The 19489-nt window shown below is 25.1% G+C and overlaps 2 protein-coding genes across 2 annotated transcripts; both read left to right on the plus strand.

Moving 5' to 3' along the window:
• The first annotated feature begins 8088 nt into the window (after positions 1 to 8088).
• Positions 8089 to 12264, plus strand: LOC148569727 (S-adenosyl-methionine 4-1-methyl-2-pyrrolidinyl-3-oxobutanic acid methyltransferase-like). Its single transcript, XM_088510070.1, has 4 exons — positions 8089 to 8222; positions 8353 to 8757; positions 9617 to 9865; positions 11751 to 12264. Exons 1-4 carry the CDS (start codon positions 8145 to 8147, stop codon positions 12126 to 12128), a joined length of 1110 nt encoding a protein of 369 aa, XP_088366196.1. The 5' UTR covers positions 8089 to 8144; the 3' UTR covers positions 12129 to 12264.
• A 2683-nt stretch (positions 12265 to 14947) lies between these two features.
• LOC110269921 (S-adenosyl-methionine 4-1-methyl-2-pyrrolidinyl-3-oxobutanic acid methyltransferase) lies at positions 14948 to 19044 on the plus strand. The gene is made up of 5 exons (XM_088509244.1): positions 14948 to 15045; positions 15312 to 15417; positions 15517 to 15921; positions 17051 to 17290; positions 18602 to 19044. Exons 1-5 carry the CDS (start codon positions 15023 to 15025, stop codon positions 18968 to 18970), a joined length of 1143 nt encoding a protein of 380 aa, XP_088365370.1. The 5' UTR covers positions 14948 to 15022; the 3' UTR covers positions 18971 to 19044.
• Positions 19045 to 19489: the final 445 nt, after the last annotated feature.

Raw genomic sequence — 19489 nt, forward strand, 5'->3', positions numbered from 1 at the left:
TGATTATATAGAGTATTTTATTTAAAATTTGAGTACATACATGAATATTTGCATTTAAATTTAATCTTTTTTTTAATTGCTTCGCATGAAATAAAATAATTTTTTTTAATTTTTAAATTATTAATTATGTAAAAGAATATTATTATATTTTTTTTTTTTTTTTACCAAAGATAGGAGACTCGAACCCGCAACCTCTTAATTGAGTATGAGGAGACTATGCCATTTGAGCTATTACTCATTGGCGAATATTATTATATTTAAAAATTGAGTAAATTTATTTTTTAATAAAATTTTTTAATAAATTTATTTAAATTATACCACAAAAAGATTTTATTCCATACAAAATAATTTTAAAAAATGACTTAAAAAATGTTAGGGGTACTGTAAAAATTTGTAATAGCTCGATGCATAGTAATTCGAATCAGCCCCATTCGAATTATATAAGAACAAAACCAGGGGTTAAATCAAAACAGCTTATTTCGAATTAGTAGGGACTTCACATGCATGCATAAATCGACTCATGCTGTTTCGAATTACATAAACCAATTTGATTTGTGTATATCTCTAGCTAGTAATTCGAATTGGTCTGATTCTAATTAGTGTTGGAATGAGTAATTCGAATCAGGCTGATTCGAATTACATAAAATTGTCTTTCTGGTAGATCTTTGTAAACTTTTTTTTAGTAGAATTGTGTAATTTTGAGCTCCATTTGGTTTATATGTGTGATTTACCCAATGGTTTTTATACCACCTCAATGTGGGTAAGAAACTGTTGAACCCTTATGAATCATTGAGTTAGTAAACTCTATGATGATTATAGCAATATTGTGTGAAATAGATTGTGTTCTAGTTGATTTGGAGTTCAATTGGGCAGTTTGGAATAAAATTCAGATAATTAGGCTTGAGAAATTGACGTTTGGAAGCTTGGAGCTTGTGAAAGGAGAGGTTTTTGAGGTGTTCCGAGCTTAGAGAAGAATCGGCCAAGGTATGGTTTTGGTTTCTCATAATTAATGTTTAATGTCACGTGAAAACTTAGGTTAGAAGACCTTAAGATAGGAATGAACTAAATAAATTATTGATGGATTGTGTATATGGTATATGATGTGTGGTTCGGTTTTTGTAAATAATTTGCTATTGGAGTTGGTTGGTTTTGAGAAAAGATTTAATATTAGAAGTGGTTTGATTTTGAAATACCAATGATACTGAAAATGATTTGAATGACTGAGAGGTGTTTGGTTTGGTGGTTGGGAGTTGGGACCCTTGAAGGGTAGCAAAAGTCTGAGTTTTAGAAAAGATGCTGTCGAAGTTTTTATGAAAAATTGGAGGCTTCATTTGAAGTGGTTATTTAGAAGGATTTGGGTTTAAGGATTTTATAATTTGATTTTGAATTTGATTTATTTAGAAAAGAATGAATTAAGTTTTGAGTATGAATTTTTGATGAATGATGATGACATTAAGACTAATTGTTGACCCTCTATCGCAAGATGTGACCGGATACTTTAACTCCCCGGGTTCTCCCATGGGCATGCATAAATATATGGATTTTGAATATTATATTATATTTGAGTTTAGAGTTTGACTCCATGAAATATTATTGAGCTTGGAGTTTGACTCAAGGAGTTTGACTCCATAGAATATTATTGAGCTTAGAGTTTGACTACATAGAATATTATATTTGAGCTTGGAGTTTGACTCTGTGTATATTATTTTTGAGTTTAAAGATGCGCGCACAGAGGGACTGTCCAATGGTTAACTACCAGGACATGTCGGGTTGGTTGTATAACTGACATATGAGACTCATCAGCCATAGGACAGGCATACATCATATGCATTTGTTTGTTTTGCTTGAGTGTGCATTGTTTTAGTTTGCTTAACTGTTTAACTTTGCTTATCTGTTACTTGTTCTATCTGCTGTAATTGTACATCTGTCTGTGTTTTCCTTACTTGAATTGTATGTGTATATTTTCTGAGAAACGTCTATTGGCGGAGGTGTGAAGGGGGGGAGGGGTTGTTCCACCGGTGATTCGGAGAGTTGGAGGAGACAGAAAGTGATGCGTTAGATTAAAGTTATCTTTAGAACTTGAAAATCTTAGATAACTTATTTAATTTCTGGTTTAGTTGGACCTTTAAGCTGAAACCTGAGTGTTGGAGTTCTAAGAATGCCTCTGGCTTTCCCAAGATCTTTTATATTAACTATGTGGGCACCTTTACCATACTGAGAACCCCCGATTCTTATTCTATTCATATTTCTGTTGTTTTTCATATGCAGGTCGAGAGGCACCTCGCTGAGCGTTTGGAGTTTCCTGTACAAGCGAAGTTTGGTTATTTTAGGATGTTGTATTTTGTATTTATGTTATGTATATATGTATATAGATTCTCTTTTGTATATATTTTATGTTTATCCCTCCTAGAAGTTGACTTGGAGAAACAGGTATTCTATAGTTTGAGTTATATTTTGGGTTGTATAAATATATATAATTATATACTCTGGTGGCCTTAGCTTCGTAGGTCGAGTCTGAAACTTGATATCTGTGTTTTGGAACTCTGATCTATATATTATGTTTTTAGCCTTCTTTCGATATTGCCTATCCGTTTTACGATTATCCGTGCGAGTGTGACACGCTTTTCTGTTTTCGTTTTTGTTTAACTTATTCTTCAAGGCTCCTAGATATGATTTCTTTTAACTATATTTATGTACGTATTTTACTTTTAGAGGTCGTAATACCTCGTCACCTCTACTTTACGATTTAAGCGTAAGGCTCTGTGTGGTAGGGTGTTACACTCCCTCTCGAATCTTGTTCTGATGGCAAATTGTCACAGTCTTGGACACACTTTAACGCTACCGTGCCGGCACTCGAACTTACTCAACCTCTTGAACTAAGACTAAGTTAGCCTAACCCTCAATATTTAGCAAGAAATCTAAGAACACAAGAGAAAGGAAGTTTTGGTGGAAAGAACACTTTATTACTCAAGTGTTTGTTGACTTACACACTCAAACTCTAACTCTCACCTCCTATTTATAGCCATCCACCTCCTTAATGAATGGTTAGAATTAAATCTAATTAGCAGTCCAGATTAATCATCCAGAACCTTCATTACAAATATCTACCCTACCACAGCTTTCTAAATACTTCTAGATTATTTCATACTACTCTTCATACTTCTATATACATCAAAACTCTTCTAGAATACTTTATGACCTTCTAGAGTCATTTAAAACTTTCTAAGATATTCCGAGACCTTCTAGGATATTCTAGAACGTTCTGGAACCATCTAGAACATTTTCAAACACTCCAAAAAATTATACAAACACCATATTAAATCTAACCTTCTAAAATTTACTGTGACAGAAGATTTGAAGCGTATCTTTTGAAATTAGAATTTTTCTAATTTTAGTTTTGGTTAACCGGTTAAAAATTGATTTTTTTTAATTTGATTTTAGTTAACCAATTTTAAAAAATATAGATATAATTTTTAAATATTTTTTTAAATTGGCTAACTAAAATATGATTATAATTTTTTAATTAATTAACCACATTTTGGTTTTTTTTAACGTACATCCCATAATTTGGATTATCTCTCTTGTTCTTTCTAATTTATTTATCGTTTCATTTTCATTCATAGGTTATGTTTTTATTGTAGGTCACACTTTTAACATGTGGCCATTCAAAACCTTTAGAAAAAGATGTTTTATCGTCTTTATTTGAGTGGCGATATGTTGGTGGCTCTTTTAAATAATTAAAATGGGTCAATATATACCAAAAACAATAAATAATTAAAGGAGGCCACTCAGATAAAGACGCCTAAAACGTCTTTTTTTAAAGATGTTTTCATGTTGTGTTTTAATTGGTTTCTGTATAATTTATTCGGTGTTCCTCATCACATATTATTAAATTTCTCAAAAGATTTTCTTTCCAGAAACAATAAAAAACATTTAATTTGAACTAAAACAAAAAAGGTAATAAATTAACTATTAGATTTTTTTTTTAAAGATTGTTTACATAAAAAAATATATCACTTCATCAAAAAATATATATATAACAAGTTCTTTAAATTTTTATAAATAAAAAAATAATTAATTTATATTTGTACAATATATAAAATAATTACTATATTATTATTATATTATATATTAAGATTCACTAATTTAAATTTTCTTTTTATTTTTAATATAAGCATTAGAAATAAATAAAATTTTTATAACTAAATGTACAAAATATATAATATTAATTAGTTCTTAAAAAATTCTAAAAAAATAGTTTCTTTCATTTTAGTAAAATAACTATTTATTAAAGTAGACAAATTAATTATTTTCTTCTCATATACAGTTTTTTTAAGACATAAAAGTAATTAATTAGGACATTGGTTAAGATAATTAAAGTCACTATTTCATTAAATTTTTAATTTAAAGAAAAATCCTAGTTAATTTTGGTATAGAAATTTCGAATTTGAAAACATTGATAAAAATTATGTTGAATTTTGATTTATTTGATTATCATTTAAATTAATCACTACATAAGTTAAAATTCTGTTTTGAAGTTATATTCGAGTTTTAATCTGATTTTTAAAGTTTCAATTTACTTAGTTTGATTTTTTAACTTAGGTATCCGTGACTCATATTAGGGTTTTAAGTGTTTAGTTGAAAAAAAATAAGGTAAAAAATTTTCAATTGTCACATCAAACAGTCGCTAGAATGTATAATGTAACAGTCGTTAGTCCATCTCAGCATGTTATTAACGATTTTGTGAGACAGTGACAAAAATAAGATTAGGAACCAATGTGAGTCATAACTATTAAGTTGGGAGACTAAATTGAGTAAATCGAAATTTTTGAAATTAGATTGAAACATAGTTGTTAGAACCGAACCAGTGATCGAACCGGTCAAACTACTGGTTCACTGATTTATTGGTTCAACTGATAAATTACTGGTTGAACCGATAAAACCGGTCTCACGTAAATATAAAATATAAAATAGTTAAAAACTTAAAATTAAAATTTGAAATACATATCTTCACTAACATTTTATGAAGAATCAAGTCTCAACTTCTAAAAATAACTAATATAAAAAAATTATAAAATTTTAATACTACAATAGTATCTTATTTTGACACAATAAAAAAATAATTAATTCACAAAGCCTATCATCTAACTATAATATCAGTAGATTTTAACACTAACATTAAAATAAATAACCTTAATCACAATACTAGCAATAAAATAGATCAAGTAAATTAATAAATTTTTAGTGAAATTTATATTTATACTAATAATGGTATATAATTAAAATATAATTAATTTTAAAAATAGAAAAAACAAAAATTAAATTAAATTAGATATTTATGTATACTATATAATTAGTATTTGTCAAATATAATAGTTAGAAGTGCAATGGCTAAGTGGCAAGTAGAGGTTGCTTTTACTCCAAGGTTCTTGATTCGAGACCTTGTGGAGACATTTTAAAAAAATTTTCAAGTAAACCAGTTCGGTTAGACTGGTTTGCACCGGTTCTTACCGGTTCACACCAGTTTTATTCTTTAAACGGTCTAAAGAGTAAACTGAATAGGATTCGGTTCTAATCCGGTTCACTAGTTTTTCGGTCGAACCAGCCGATCCAGTTTGGTTTTTACAACTATGGATTCAAATACGAACATAATTTCAGAGACCAATAAGTATTATCTCTTTGTTGATAATTAAGTTGTTTTAATGGTAATTAAGATCTAATAATGGTTTATAATAAAAGAAGCATTCTTTTGCAACAATGAACCTATAGTAGTAGTTAGGGGTGTTCATAGATTAGATCATATCCATATAAATCCACAGTATTGAGGATATGATCTGATTTGTAAGATGATCGGATTGGATCGAATCGGATCCACACTCTAATCAGATAGAAGTAAATATGTTAACAAAAGTAAACAAAAAAAAATTATTGACCTTTTTTATAAAAATAAATTTTTTTAATATTTTTTATTTTATTGTTATATTTGATATCTGATCCAAACATAAAAAGTGCGAATATCGAATTGATCTAATGAGTTTAGTGCGGATTAGATCGAAATTTCAGCTATATCCCATCTGTAAACACCCCTAGCAATAATAACTAAAAAATTATAATGATTATATTTTTAACTAAGAGGAAGTGCAAAAAAAAAAGTACTAAATACAAGAACATTTAATCAAATATTAAAAGAAAATTTTACTTTAAAACAGTTGGACTTTTTTGCTCATATATATATATATATATATATATATATATATATATATATATATATATATATATATATATATAATGTAATAATAATAATAATAATATGATAATTGTTTTATATATCACAAAAATATAAACATTTTTTTCTATGATCTTAAGAAAGGTTTTGTAAGTCCCTAACCTTGTTATCGATTTTTGTAGTGTTAGCCCTCATATTATCAATTTGATTCATATATAATTCGGATGATAAATTATTTGGTGACGTGTTTCTTTTTTATCGTGATATACTTGTTTTTTTTATTTTTATTATTATTATTATTATTATTATTATTATTATTAAAAAATAACAGGCCAAATTATTGCCATAACATAATAGAAGTATGGAAGTTTATCATTCTTCTCTAATGGAGGAAATAAAATTCTTTTCAATAGTTTATTTAACGTTTATTAGAATAAAAATAAATTTTATTAGACTAAATTTTAGTACGAGTTTAATATTTTTATTCATCATAAAATATTTATAGAATTACTCGTAGCTAAATTTTGGAAAAAAGAAAAAAACATGATTTTTAATTTTATTTTTAAATAAACTTTATTTTTAATTTTAAAATAAATTTTAATTTTATTTTTTAATAATATTAATTTTTTTACCTTATATAATTATTCAATTATTTTTTAATCATATATAAATAAATTACTCTTAATAAGACTTTTTTGTGTTATTCAATTATCTTTTTTAAAAAATAATTAATTATTAAAATAATTAAACTTTTCACAAAAAAAATAATAAAAAAATTATGAACGAAAAAATTAACTATCCTGATAATTTTTTGTATTTTTATTCATATTTTAATTATAAACATAAATATAATTTAATTATATTATTTATGAAATGTGACTATAGATGTAGATAAAATTTAGTTATATTACTTATATATAGTTTTATTGTATTGTATTACTTATAAAGTTAGATTATAATTATGACAATAGAATTGTTCTTGTATTTTTATATGTGTGACTAATTGGTGGTGTTAAAACATTACTCTTAATTATAAATAAGGTCTATAATTTAAAAAATCAAAGACTCAATTAAAAAGATACGAAAAAAGTAATGTTAAAATATTCTAACTCTTTAAAATAAAAATATTCAAAATTTAACTAAAAATTATTTAAAATTTAAAATCAATAAAAATTTATATTCAATGTGTTTTGTATTAAATATATTTAATAACCTATTATATCATATTGGTTGAAATTAGTTCTTATAATGTTAATTTTTTAATAACACTTTATTAGAAAAAATCATCTTTTCAGAATTTTTTAAAAACTAACTAATATTATATATATTTTGTTACATTACATCTTGTTATAAAAAATTTATTTATTTATAATGCTTATATTAAAAATAAAAACAAAATTTAAATTAGTAAATTTTAATCTATAATATAATAATAATAATAATAATAATAATATAGTAATTATTTTATATGTTATATGAATAAAAATTAAATTATTTTTTTATTTGTAAAAATTTTAAGAGCTTGTTATATATATATATTTTTTTTGATGAATGTGATATATTTTTTTATGTAAATAATATTTTAAAAAAAATCTAATAGTTAATCTATTATCTTTTTTGTTTTAGTCTAAATTAAATGTTTTTTATTATTTTTGGAAAGAAAATCTTTTGAGAAATTTAATAATATGTGATGAGGAACACTGAATAAATTATACAGAAACTAATTAAAACACAACATGAAAACATTTTTAAAAAAAGTTGTTTTAAGCGTCTTTATCTGAGTGGGCTCCTTAAAATGTCGTCATCTCCGCCCCTGGGCTTTTATTCTGATTCCCTGTTCTCCTTTTAACTTTTATATATATGTGGCTATATTATTTCATCGTATTATTCTTCCATACCATAATATCAAAGAAGAGGAATGGATACACAGCAAGTACTCCTCCACATGAACCATGGCATGGGAGATAATAGCTATGCTCATAACTCTATCATTCAGGTACACAACATCATCATAATATTCTCTTTATTCTCTGAATTTAAATTTGCTTATGCCGATTCATGATTGACAATGATAGATATTAACATTCTTATATATATATATATATATATCAATTTAATTTTAACAGAAAAAGGTGATGAGGGAAGCAAAAGCCATAGTAGAAGAGAGTATCATGAGGTTATATGCTATTATTCCTATTCATTGTTTTAAGGTGGCTGACTTAGGTTGTTCTTCAGGACCAAATGCTCTTCAATTGGTATCTAATGTCATCGACATTGTTGATACTACTACTTCTAACTTGAATCTCAAACCACCGGTTTTTCAGTTCTTCTTGAATGATCTATTTGGGAATGATTTCAACAGCATCTTTAAATCACTCCCTCAATTCTCGGAAATCATAGAAGAAAAGAAGGGACAGAAATGTGGTGCATGTTTTATTAATGCAACTCCAGGGACATTCTACAAGAGGCTATTTCCCAACAATTTCTTGCACTTTGTTCATTCCTCTTTTAGTCTTCATTGGCTTTCTCAGGTAAATAACACATACACCCTGAGGTCCTTTTAGGAATGTATTGTCTTTTTCCAAATTTAATACTAAAATACCAGTCTTTTTTAAATTAATTACTCAAATCTCACTCTTCTTATATTACGATAATTAATTATAATTACAAATAAAAAAATAAATTAGTTGTCACCTTAGAAAAAAGGTAATATTTAAACAATTAGTTTCAAAACAATTCAATGACATTTTAATAATAAATTTTTAAGACGGTGGCACATTAGCCAAAAAATCCCATGTGCGGATCTATTCCACATTAATTCTAACCAAAATATTATATAATAATAAAAAATATTATATACACACTAAAAATACTAGCACTTATGATATTTTTATAATCTTTTAGAAGTGATTTGCAAATTTATTCATTTGTTTGAAATGAATAAAAAATTAAAGAAATGATTTGATTCCCAGGTTTTATGGATTTGTTTCATAACAATCATATTACATAAATATAAAAAAATCAGTCAGTAAATTAATTATTTATATAAAATATATGTTTAAATATAATATATAAATTAAAAAATACATATTTATATATAAATACATAATAATTAATTTAATAATTAATTTTTAGTATGCATTAACAGTTTAACACTACTTTTAATTATTATGTTTGTTTTGAAAGATAACAACTAATAAATATCTCATTAAAATGTTTATCTAATATAAAAAATTAATCCAAAATTTAATTTCTAAACTATAAAAATTTAATTAACATTTTTATAAAATATAGAAACAAATAGAGTATGCCTTTAAAATTTTATCCGAAAAAAATCGCATACTATATATAATTTTACTCTCATAATGTATGTTTTAATTTGAATAATAGGCTCCAAAGGAGTTGGGTAACGAGGAAAATGTACACTTAACAAGCACAACTCCTCCGGCAATGCATAAAGCATATCTTGAACAATTTCGAAAGGACTTTAAACTATTTCTCAAATTACGTTCACAAGAGCTAGTGCCTAAAGGTGGGATGGTTCTCACTCTAATTGGAAGGGATAAAACTCAGAAAACTCATGACATCAGAACTGCTTGGAGCCTAATTGGCACGACACTCAATGACATGGTCTTGGAGGTACATGTAAAATTACAAAATACAAAATACAAATATAACCTAGGGTCAGTGACGGAGCTTAATTAGGATAATGGGACCATGACTCTCTCAAATTTTTTATAAAAAAATTAATAGTAATTTTAAAAAAAATAAAGAGTAATTTAGTTAGTTCAAATGTTTTATTATAATTTATAATATTTACGGTCAATTTTTATCTCATATTTTTATTGCATAATAATTTGTAGAGTGAGTCTTTATTGGTTTCACAACACATCTAATAAAATAAAAAATTATCTAACAAAAAGAGATAAAAATAAAAAAATTTAGAATGAACCTTTGTTGGCTTCACAATGCATCTAATAAACAAAAAGAGATAAGAATAAAAAGTTTCCTTACTTCTTTGCTTCTCATTATAAAAACACGCTTTACTTCTCATTATAAAATTAGGTATTTTTATTTATTTAATTTAATATTATTTTATATATTACTATTTATTTAATTTAATTTTTTATATGATAAAAAATATTAGAATATTCAATAAGTATTAATATTATTGTATTTGTATAAATTAATCAAAAATTAATAAATATTATAAATTTTAATATTTATCCTTCTAATTTTTTTTAACATATTTTACAGGATATATATTCAAATTTTTATACAAAATAATGATGAAAAATCAAAGAATTGATGCATTTTTTAAGAAGAAGACTAATATTCAAGAAGGAGAACATATAACTTCTACAATATCAACACCTGTAAATAGTTCTTCTACTTTAATGAATCACGAAGAGAGTGAGATACAACATTCAAAAATTCAAAGAGTTACATCAGATGAGTTTAACCTTAAATTTTTATGTTAAAATTTTGGCCCCAAAAATTTTGTTTCAAACTCCTTCACTGCCTAGGATGTGTCTAAAATTATATATTCGAGTAAATGTCATTTTCAATTTCTAACTATTTATTTTAAAAAAATATATTTTTTTATAATTTAAAAATTTTTAATGAATTTTTAATTATCTAAGTAACTAATTTAAATGATTTCTATAAACGATGACCTACTGATATGTTAGGAATCGTTTAGACCAGTAATAAAAACCGTTTAAATAATCAATTACTTAAATAATTAAAAATTAATTAAATATTTTTAAATTATGAAAAAACTGCTTTATTTTTTAAATAAATAATAAAAAGACATTTATTCTATATATTATTCACACTAATTTTACTCTATATAATTTATGTTTAAAGTTTTTCTAAATTTAGAAATGAAAAATTATACTATCCCAACTAGGTAATCAATAAAGTTCTAGCTAACAAGTATTTTTGAATTGCATTTTATATTAATTAATTGTCATTAATTAGTAATTATTTAAATTTTATTTTTAAAAAAATTACAAAATTAAAAATTATTAATTATAATTATTTAAAGTTAGTTGGTTACTATACTTTTTCAAAAATAATTAGTACAATATAAATGTGTATGTATGTATAATATGTGTCGTATGAGCACATGTTTTGTAGTGTCTGCCATTCACATATGTCTAGTACAAAAACATCACATTTAGTTGGCCTGTTCCTACTTCTTATATAACTAATAATATTTCTCTACTATCAAGATATTAATTCCCAATAAACTAACGTCTTGCACTACTATAATTATGTTATAGTACAAGATAATAATAATTTATTAAATTCTATATTTTTCTTTCAAGTTCTTTTTACTTTCTAAAAGTGTAACTATCTTTTTTAAAAAAGAAAGACAAATTTCCAAAAAAAAAAAAAAACAAATTTTAATGATTTTCACTATAACAGTTTGGTTTGTAACTTTGAATAGTTATGTTACATCTAGAATTCAAAATTTGCACTATAGTAACATATTTCAATGGTATTTAATTTGTTGTAGAATTTGATTGAAGCTATAAAATTAGAATCCTTTGATTTACCATTGTATGACCCAACAATAGAAGAAGCTAAAGAAGTAATTGAGGATGAAGGATCTTTCACCCTTCAAAGGTTAGAATCTGTCATACTGGATTGGAGCACAAACATAAAGGAAGCTGTTGAAGATGAAAACAATAATAATCTTGATCTAAATACGAAGGCAGAGTTTACAACTAAATTCGTTAGAGCTGCATTAGAACCTCTTTTGAAGGCACAATTTGGAGAAAAAATAATGGACGAGCTTTTCGTGAGATATAAGAATAAAATTGTTCAATTAATAATGGAGGTTAAATTATTGGAATTTTCTACTCTCATAATATCACTGATAAAGAAGGTTTGAAGGAATGCAATAACATAAACAATGTATTCGTTTAATCTGTTCTTATTTATCTTCTTCTTCAATAATGTGTAACAAAATAAGTACATTAAAATTAATTATTATGTATCTTCTTCAGTGTCTTGTGTATTATCTTCACGTGTGTATTGGGACTTATGTCATAGCATGAATCAACTATTACCTTCTACAATGTCTCTTCCTCCTCATGATATCTATGTCCTTTTCTTCTCGAGTGCATATGATACATTAAATATCTCTCTTAGCTTGAATGATCTGGATCCATATCACTTATATTTTTGGTCACTGATTTTTCATCTAAATAGAATAAAGTCACATGTAGGATGGTGAAAGAAATTATTTCATCCTTTTCAAATTAAATGGCTTTTTTTCATTTATAAAGCTAATTTAAGAAATTGATTTATTTAAATTTTGTTATAAATACATTAAATTTTAAAATTAAAAAAAAGGAATTATTTCTTATTTTTTATTCCATGACTAGAAAATGGTTCCACCACATGTGAATACCAATAGGAAAAATGCTACAAAGCTAGAATTTATTATTTTTAGTTAATAAAAGCTAGTAATAATATTTAAAAATATGTACTAGAAATATGTTATTAAAATATTAAATTAATAATTAAAAATATTAATAAAAAATAATAAATTTTATCGATTTTTAAATTTTTTTATTAATTTTGATCAATAATTAATTATTAATATTTTAAAATTATAAATTAAAAAATTAGATTAATAACTAAAAATGTTAATAAAAATTAAATTCGGCTTACCTTAAACTTTTCTCTGTCAAGACTCAAGATAGACAATGCACATGGACCGCGGTTGCAAATAAATTAGGGGAATGTTAGAGCACAATATCATTGTTGAATAATATAAATAATCATCAATCAAATTAAAATACATTACACCTCTAAATTAATTTTCTAAATTTAATATTAAAATAATCATCCGTACACTAGTAAAATGAATATCTAATATATCTATTATTTACATTGTTTAATATTTTTATTATTTACTTATATTTTTTTAATAAATTAATGCGCGGAGAATGAAAGTTTGCTTCATATTATCTTTTCTATAAATCCATTAAATTTTAAATAAATTTGAGAAAGAAGAAATATTTTTCATAGAATAACTTTGTATTTTTTTACGAGGGACTAGTGATTTATGAAGCATATATAATTTGTTGTGTTGTTGTGTTTTGTGTGTCGAATATATTTTAGACATGATATTTATGACATTCGCACAATGTACATGTTTGATGTGTCTAATTGTGTCTTAATAAAAATGAAAATTTTTTTGAATAGTTTGAATATACCTAAATACCGTATCATATGTTAGCGTATCTAGTCTTATTCTTAATATGTATTTTTAAAATAAAATAAAAAATATTTTAAATATTTGATATAATTAAAATAAGATATTAAAAATAATTAAAAAATTAATTTATATTTAATATTAATAAAATAATAAAATATCATTACAATTTATCTAAAAATATTTTATATTTTATATACATATATATCTCAATATCTTATAAAATTTTAAAATTTGCGTTGAGGTATCTCATGTTGTGTTGCATCCATGTCAATGTCCGTGTATCATAACTAGTAATCGTGGTCCCGTCTCATGTGAATATCAAATATGGAAAGTTCTTTGGTGCTGGTTATATATGAAAGTAAGCATCAAGTAAGCATGTGATGCTTACGCTACTTGTTAGTGGAACGCACGTATGGAGATTTTTGGATGCTTACGCTACGTGTTTACATGTTAGTGTAACGCATGTATGGAGATTTTTGGTTCACGGGACGTTGTTCTGAGTTGGCTGTGGAGCTAAGTCAATATTATGTTTTTGTTTGGAAGAAGAGCGATTAATGAAGTTTAGATATTTTAAAATAAAAAAGTTAGTAAAGTAATAAGGTAAAAAGTTAATTATTAATAATTTTATAATTTTTATAAAATGTATCTCTTATTATTTTAATTTAAAAATAATTAATTTTTTACTATTTTACTAATTTTTTAAGAGATTCGGATTAATTAGTGTTAAATACGTTGTTAAGAGTTGGAATATTATGTGCTGGTGAGTGAGATTAAAGGTTAGTTTAAATAAATAATTTAATTAATTAATAAAATTTTAAAATATAAAAATTTATATTATAAATAAATAAATTATTTTATATTTAAAAAATTATAAAAATATTTATTTTAAAGTTATTTAATAAATAAAAATAATAAAATAATTTAAGAAAAAAAGAGAAGTTAAATTTTTGAGTTTTAACATCTTCAAAAATTTTTAAATAATTTTTTGAAAAATTAAAAATATATTTAAAAAATATACCAAATATCATTAATATAATCTTTTATAAATAAAAAATTTAAAAAATAATTTTCAAAACTTCCCATACATACCTTAAATGATGAGGTTTAGGTCTTGAGTCCATAGAATGGTTTTTTTTGTCAGTATGTTATGAGCCCCATAATAACAAGGGCGGTTTAGAATTTGTAAGATGACGTGTGAATCCCATTTCACTAAGTTTGAATTTTAGCAGTCGAGGTTTGAATTCTAGATTTGTGATGACTAAATTACTGTATGTCAAATTGTCAAGTGTGTTTGTAGGACCGAAAAGAAAGAAAGAAAGAGCTGTCCCACAATTACACACGCGTTACAGTCCAAACTTGACACGTAGTCTTAACTTTGCAAGGTTATGTTCGGTGTCCTCACAAGAGAGAAAATGAAAAGTTTGCTTCATATATGGAAAAGTCTATATTTTTTTTTTTTTAAAAAAACGTGCAACAATCTATAAAATGGATATAGAGGCTAGTTGCCTTGTTTCATTCATCAGATCCGAATTCGTCATAACACAAGCAGTGAACAAGTGATGAGCAGCTTAATTAAGAGAACGTAAGTATATATATGGTATAACATATAGGATCATTTTTTTTATATGATGTTACGTGTGTATTAAAATTAGTTATTAATATAAAATATATTAAAAATAAATTAAATTATATATATTTATATATAAATATATTAATAATTAATTTTTGTAATTGATTTTAGTATATAAATAATATTTTTATTTTTCTTATTCAGTAATTTCACGTGATTAATTAGTTGTATGTATATATTTGGTTTGATCATATTATTGTTCCACATCATGAAAGAAGACAAATTAAAGACTTAGGAAGAGGAGGAATGGATAGACAGCAAGTGGTCCTCCACATGAACCCTGGCATGGGAGATAATAGCTATGCTCATAACTCTATCATTCAGGTACATAAATAATAATAATATTCTCTTTATTCTCTGAAATTAACGTTCTCAAGTTCTTCTTTATATGACACTAATATAAGAATATAATAATTTTGACAGAAAAGGGTGATGAGGGAGGCAAAGCCCATAGTAGAAGAGAGTATGATGAGGTTATATACTATTATTCCTATTCATTGCTTTAAGGTGGCTGATTTAGGATGTTCTTCAGGACCAAATGCTCTTCAGTTGGTATCTAATGTCATCGACATTGTTGATTGCTCAAGTTCTAACTTGAATCTCAAACCACCGGTTTTTCAATTCTTCTTGAATGATCTATTTGGGAATGATTTCAATAGCATCTTTAAATCACTCCCTCAATTCTCGGAAATCATAGAAGAAAAGAAGGGACAGAAATGTGGTGGATGTTTTATTAATGCAACTCCAGGGACATTCTACAAGAGGCTATTTCCCAACAATTTCTCGCACTTTGTTCATTCCTCTTTTAGTCTTCATTGGCTTTCTCAGGTAAGCACATATGCACCAAATCCATGTTAATTACAACCAAAATATTATATAATATATAAAATAGAGCAATATTATATAGTTGGCAAATATTATCATTTTTTACTAGTATTTAGTCAACAATAATTTACATTTATATTTACAAAAATTTTGTACATAAGAAATATATAATTTACACGTATTTTTATCAAAATTTTACACTCATAAATCAATACAATTTGTACTCATATTTTTTTAAAATTTGCGTCTATAAATTAATAAAATTTATTTATTAAAAATAATTTAGTGTTTCTACTAGTCAAATAATGACTAAAATTACTAAAAACTATTGGTCCCAAAAATTTCTCTAAAAAATATATAGCACTTTAAATAATTTTTTTTTTTTGGCAAACATACTTTTATCTCTCCAAAAATTTTGTAAATTCCAATTTGATTTCTTTTATTTATATTTGGTTGCACATTTACATTGATTACTCCTAAATATTTATCTTAAAATATTCAATGTTATATATGTTTCCGTAAATTGAAAAATAATACTGAATTGAAAATCGCTTAATTTTGAATTAGCTTAATTATTTTATTAGTCTTTATAATTTTATTAAAATTTTATTTAGATCTTTACAAAAATTTAAAAATTTATAATTGTGTTCATATATTTAATAAAAAGCTTTAATTAGATTTTGTTAACTGTTTTTTTTTTCACAATATTTTTGAAATATACACATTTTTTGTATTTGATTTAGGATAAATTGTATAATGTTATAAAAGTAAATATTCTAATATTATTGCTGTTCATTTTGAAAGATAACAAGCAGCTAGCTGCCAATGAATTATAACTCAAATGACATAGTCTCTTCATATTCATCTAAGAGGTCGCGAATTCGAGTCTCCTTATCTTTAATAAAAAATAAAAACAAAAAAACAAGTAGCTAGCTAGGTAAACATCTAATTTTTTTTATCTAATATACAAATTTAATTACAAACTTTTAACTATAAAAGGCTATTTTCCAACGGTTCCTTACACTTTACTCGTTCTTCATTGGCTCAGGTAAAAAAATATCACGTACCACAAATTAAAGTGATGATCAAACCCATATATTCAATGATTTTGTTTGTTTTCTTTAATATGTAGGTTCCAAAGGAGTTGGGTAATAAGAAAAATATACATTTAACAAGCACAAGTCCTCCAAGAATGCACAAAGCATATCTTGCACAATTCCAAAAGGACTTTAAATTATTTCTGAAATTACGTTCACAAGAGCTGGTGTCAAAAGGAGGGATGGTTCTGACTCTATTTGGAAGGGAGGAAACTCGAGATATGAGAACTGCTTGGAGCCTATTTGGCATAACACTCAATGACATGGTCTTAGAGGTACATATAATATATAATTACATATATTATATATATAAAAAGTATATCTAAATATCTTTTAAAAATTGTCATTTAGCCTTTAGAAGAGAAAGAGAAATTAAAAAATAAGTAATTTTCTATAAAAATAGATATTTAAATTAATTAAATAATAATATTATTTGAATCAAAGCGAAAAATTTAAAAGATAACTAGCATTTCTCTTATATAAGTTAAGTTAGAAGTTTAATCTTTTAAGTTAAAATTATCATTATTATTTACTACTTATCTATCAAATATATTTAATAAATATACAGAAAAAAATTATTTATAATTTATTAGATCTTAGACCCATTTAAATTTTCAACCCAATTTACATTTTTAATTTATTAACAGTTCGTTAATAGGATTTAGACTATGCTAGACTTTTGAATAGGGATTACCCGTTCGAACTCGATTAGCGATGTCTCTTTCTAGTAATTAGTTCCGTAAATCCGATCATATATTAATTAAATAAAAAAATAAAAATTTTAAAAAAAATATATGCCTTTTAATGATTTTGAATTTTTCATCCAATAACACTAACACTAGTAGTTGTTTTCTCATCCTATGGAGTAAACTCTAGCATAACTTTCTCAGACCTCACTTTATCTGTAAGTGATACTGTTGTTGGAAGCACTTCTTCTCTAAGTATAGTCACTCCTACTGTATTTAATGTGTTTAGATTTTAATATATTTGGTATTTAACGTGTTTGGATTATTTCTATTAATTTTACATGTTTAATTTATTGTACTTGAAATTTTTTGAGATAAAAATTTTGTTTTTTTTTATTTTTTTAATAAATTTCTATTTCATCATGTACCTAATTATCTGAACCGAACCAATATATTTTTAATTGGTTTAGCTTGGTTCAAATACATACACAAAAAAAACATAAATTCGAATCAAATCGAACCAATTATAATTCAATTAATTTGGTTCTAATTTCACCCTAAATTTAAACCAACCCAATCCGTGTTCACCTCTATTTTCGAACACATATCAAATTCAGTCATCTAAACAAGTCTTTAATAAACCATAAAACAAGTTTAGATTGAATAATTATAATATATGTCTTACATTTTTCTGCCTTGTTTCCATCATCTCAATTATGTCCATAGCATATACCACCAATAAAAGTTGTACATATTTTTCTTTCTTTTTACTTAGCTTTTTGAATGTGTAGGATCTTCTATAACATTTTGGTTTGCATAGAGTTATGCTTTATCTAGAATTCAAATTTGCACCATAATAAGATGTTGTAATAATGGTATTTATTATTTAATTTGTTGTAGAATTTGATCGAAGAGACAAAATTGGAGTCCTTTAATTTACCATTGTATGACCCAACAATAGAGGAAGCTAAAGAAGTAATTGAGGAAGAAGGATGTTTCACTCTTCAAAGGCTAGAATCTGTGATAATGGGTTGGGATGGAAACATAAACGAAGGTGTTGATGACAAGAATAAACTTGATCTAAATATGAGGGCAGAGTTTATAACGAAACAACAAAGAGCTGCTTTAGAACCACTTTTGAAGGCACAATTTGGAGAAAATGTGATGGACGAATTGTTTGTCAGGTTTAAGAATAAAGTTGTCGAATTGATGGAGGAAAAGATATTGGAATTTCCTACTCTCATAATCTCGCTAATTAAGAAGGCTTGAAGGGATGAAGTACCATAAAATTACTATATTTTTATTGAATGTTTTTTTTCCTTCTTTAGAATGCCTCTTATGCACTATATAGCCAATAAATATAATATTATTGGATAAATATACATAAATTTTGAAGAGAAAAAATTATATATTTTTTCTTTTACATTTGTCAATAAACATGATAAATGTTCAATCCTTAGCTTTGGGAGAGACCCTCAATAAAATTTATTATTTTTAATTCGCAGTTAGTCAATAATATTTAGAAGTATAAGGTAAAAGTATATTGTTTATGCTGATGCTTGAATTTTTTTTCTAAAATAATTCGTGGAAACTCAAGTGCAGTCGACTTCACGTGAAGTTAATAGCTGAGAGCCGTTAGATGAAAATTTAGTCAAATTAGTCAAATCATCTAACGGCTCTCATCTATTAACTTCACGTGAAGTCGACTACACCTAAGTTTATAATTTTCACCAAAATAATTAGACACAATCATAGTGTCCAAGGGAATATGTATAGGTTCCGAATCAG

The sequence above is a fragment of the Arachis ipaensis genome, chromosome B3, assembly GCF_059453495.1.
Source record: "Arachis ipaensis isolate K30076 ecotype BB chromosome B3, ASM5945349v1, whole genome shotgun sequence".
Lineage (NCBI taxonomy): Eukaryota > Viridiplantae > Streptophyta > Magnoliopsida > Fabales > Fabaceae > Arachis > Arachis ipaensis.

What these genes read in the sequence shown, in the direction of transcription:
- LOC148569727 (XM_088510070.1), top strand. Translation starts at nt 8,145, where the DNA reads ATGGATACACAGCAAGTACTCCTCCACATGAACCATGGCATGGGAGAT. An exon ending in CTCATAACTCTATCATTCAG is followed by an intron (nt 8,223 to 8,352) that starts GTACACAACATC and finishes TAATTTTAACAG; the next exon opens with AAAAAGGTGATGAGGGAAGC. An exon ending in TCAATGACATGGTCTTGGAG is followed by an intron (nt 9,866 to 11,750) that starts GTACATGTAAAA and finishes AATTTGTTGTAG; the next exon opens with AATTTGATTGAAGCTATAAA.
- LOC110269921 (XM_088509244.1), top strand. Translation starts at nt 15,023, where the DNA reads ATGAGCAGCTTAATTAAGAGAAC. An exon ending in GTCTTCATTGGCTTTCTCAG is followed by an intron (nt 15,922 to 17,050) that starts GTAAGCACATAT and finishes TTTAATATGTAG; the next exon opens with GTTCCAAAGGAGTTGGGTAA. An exon ending in TCAATGACATGGTCTTAGAG is followed by an intron (nt 17,291 to 18,601) that starts GTACATATAATA and finishes AATTTGTTGTAG; the next exon opens with AATTTGATCGAAGAGACAAA.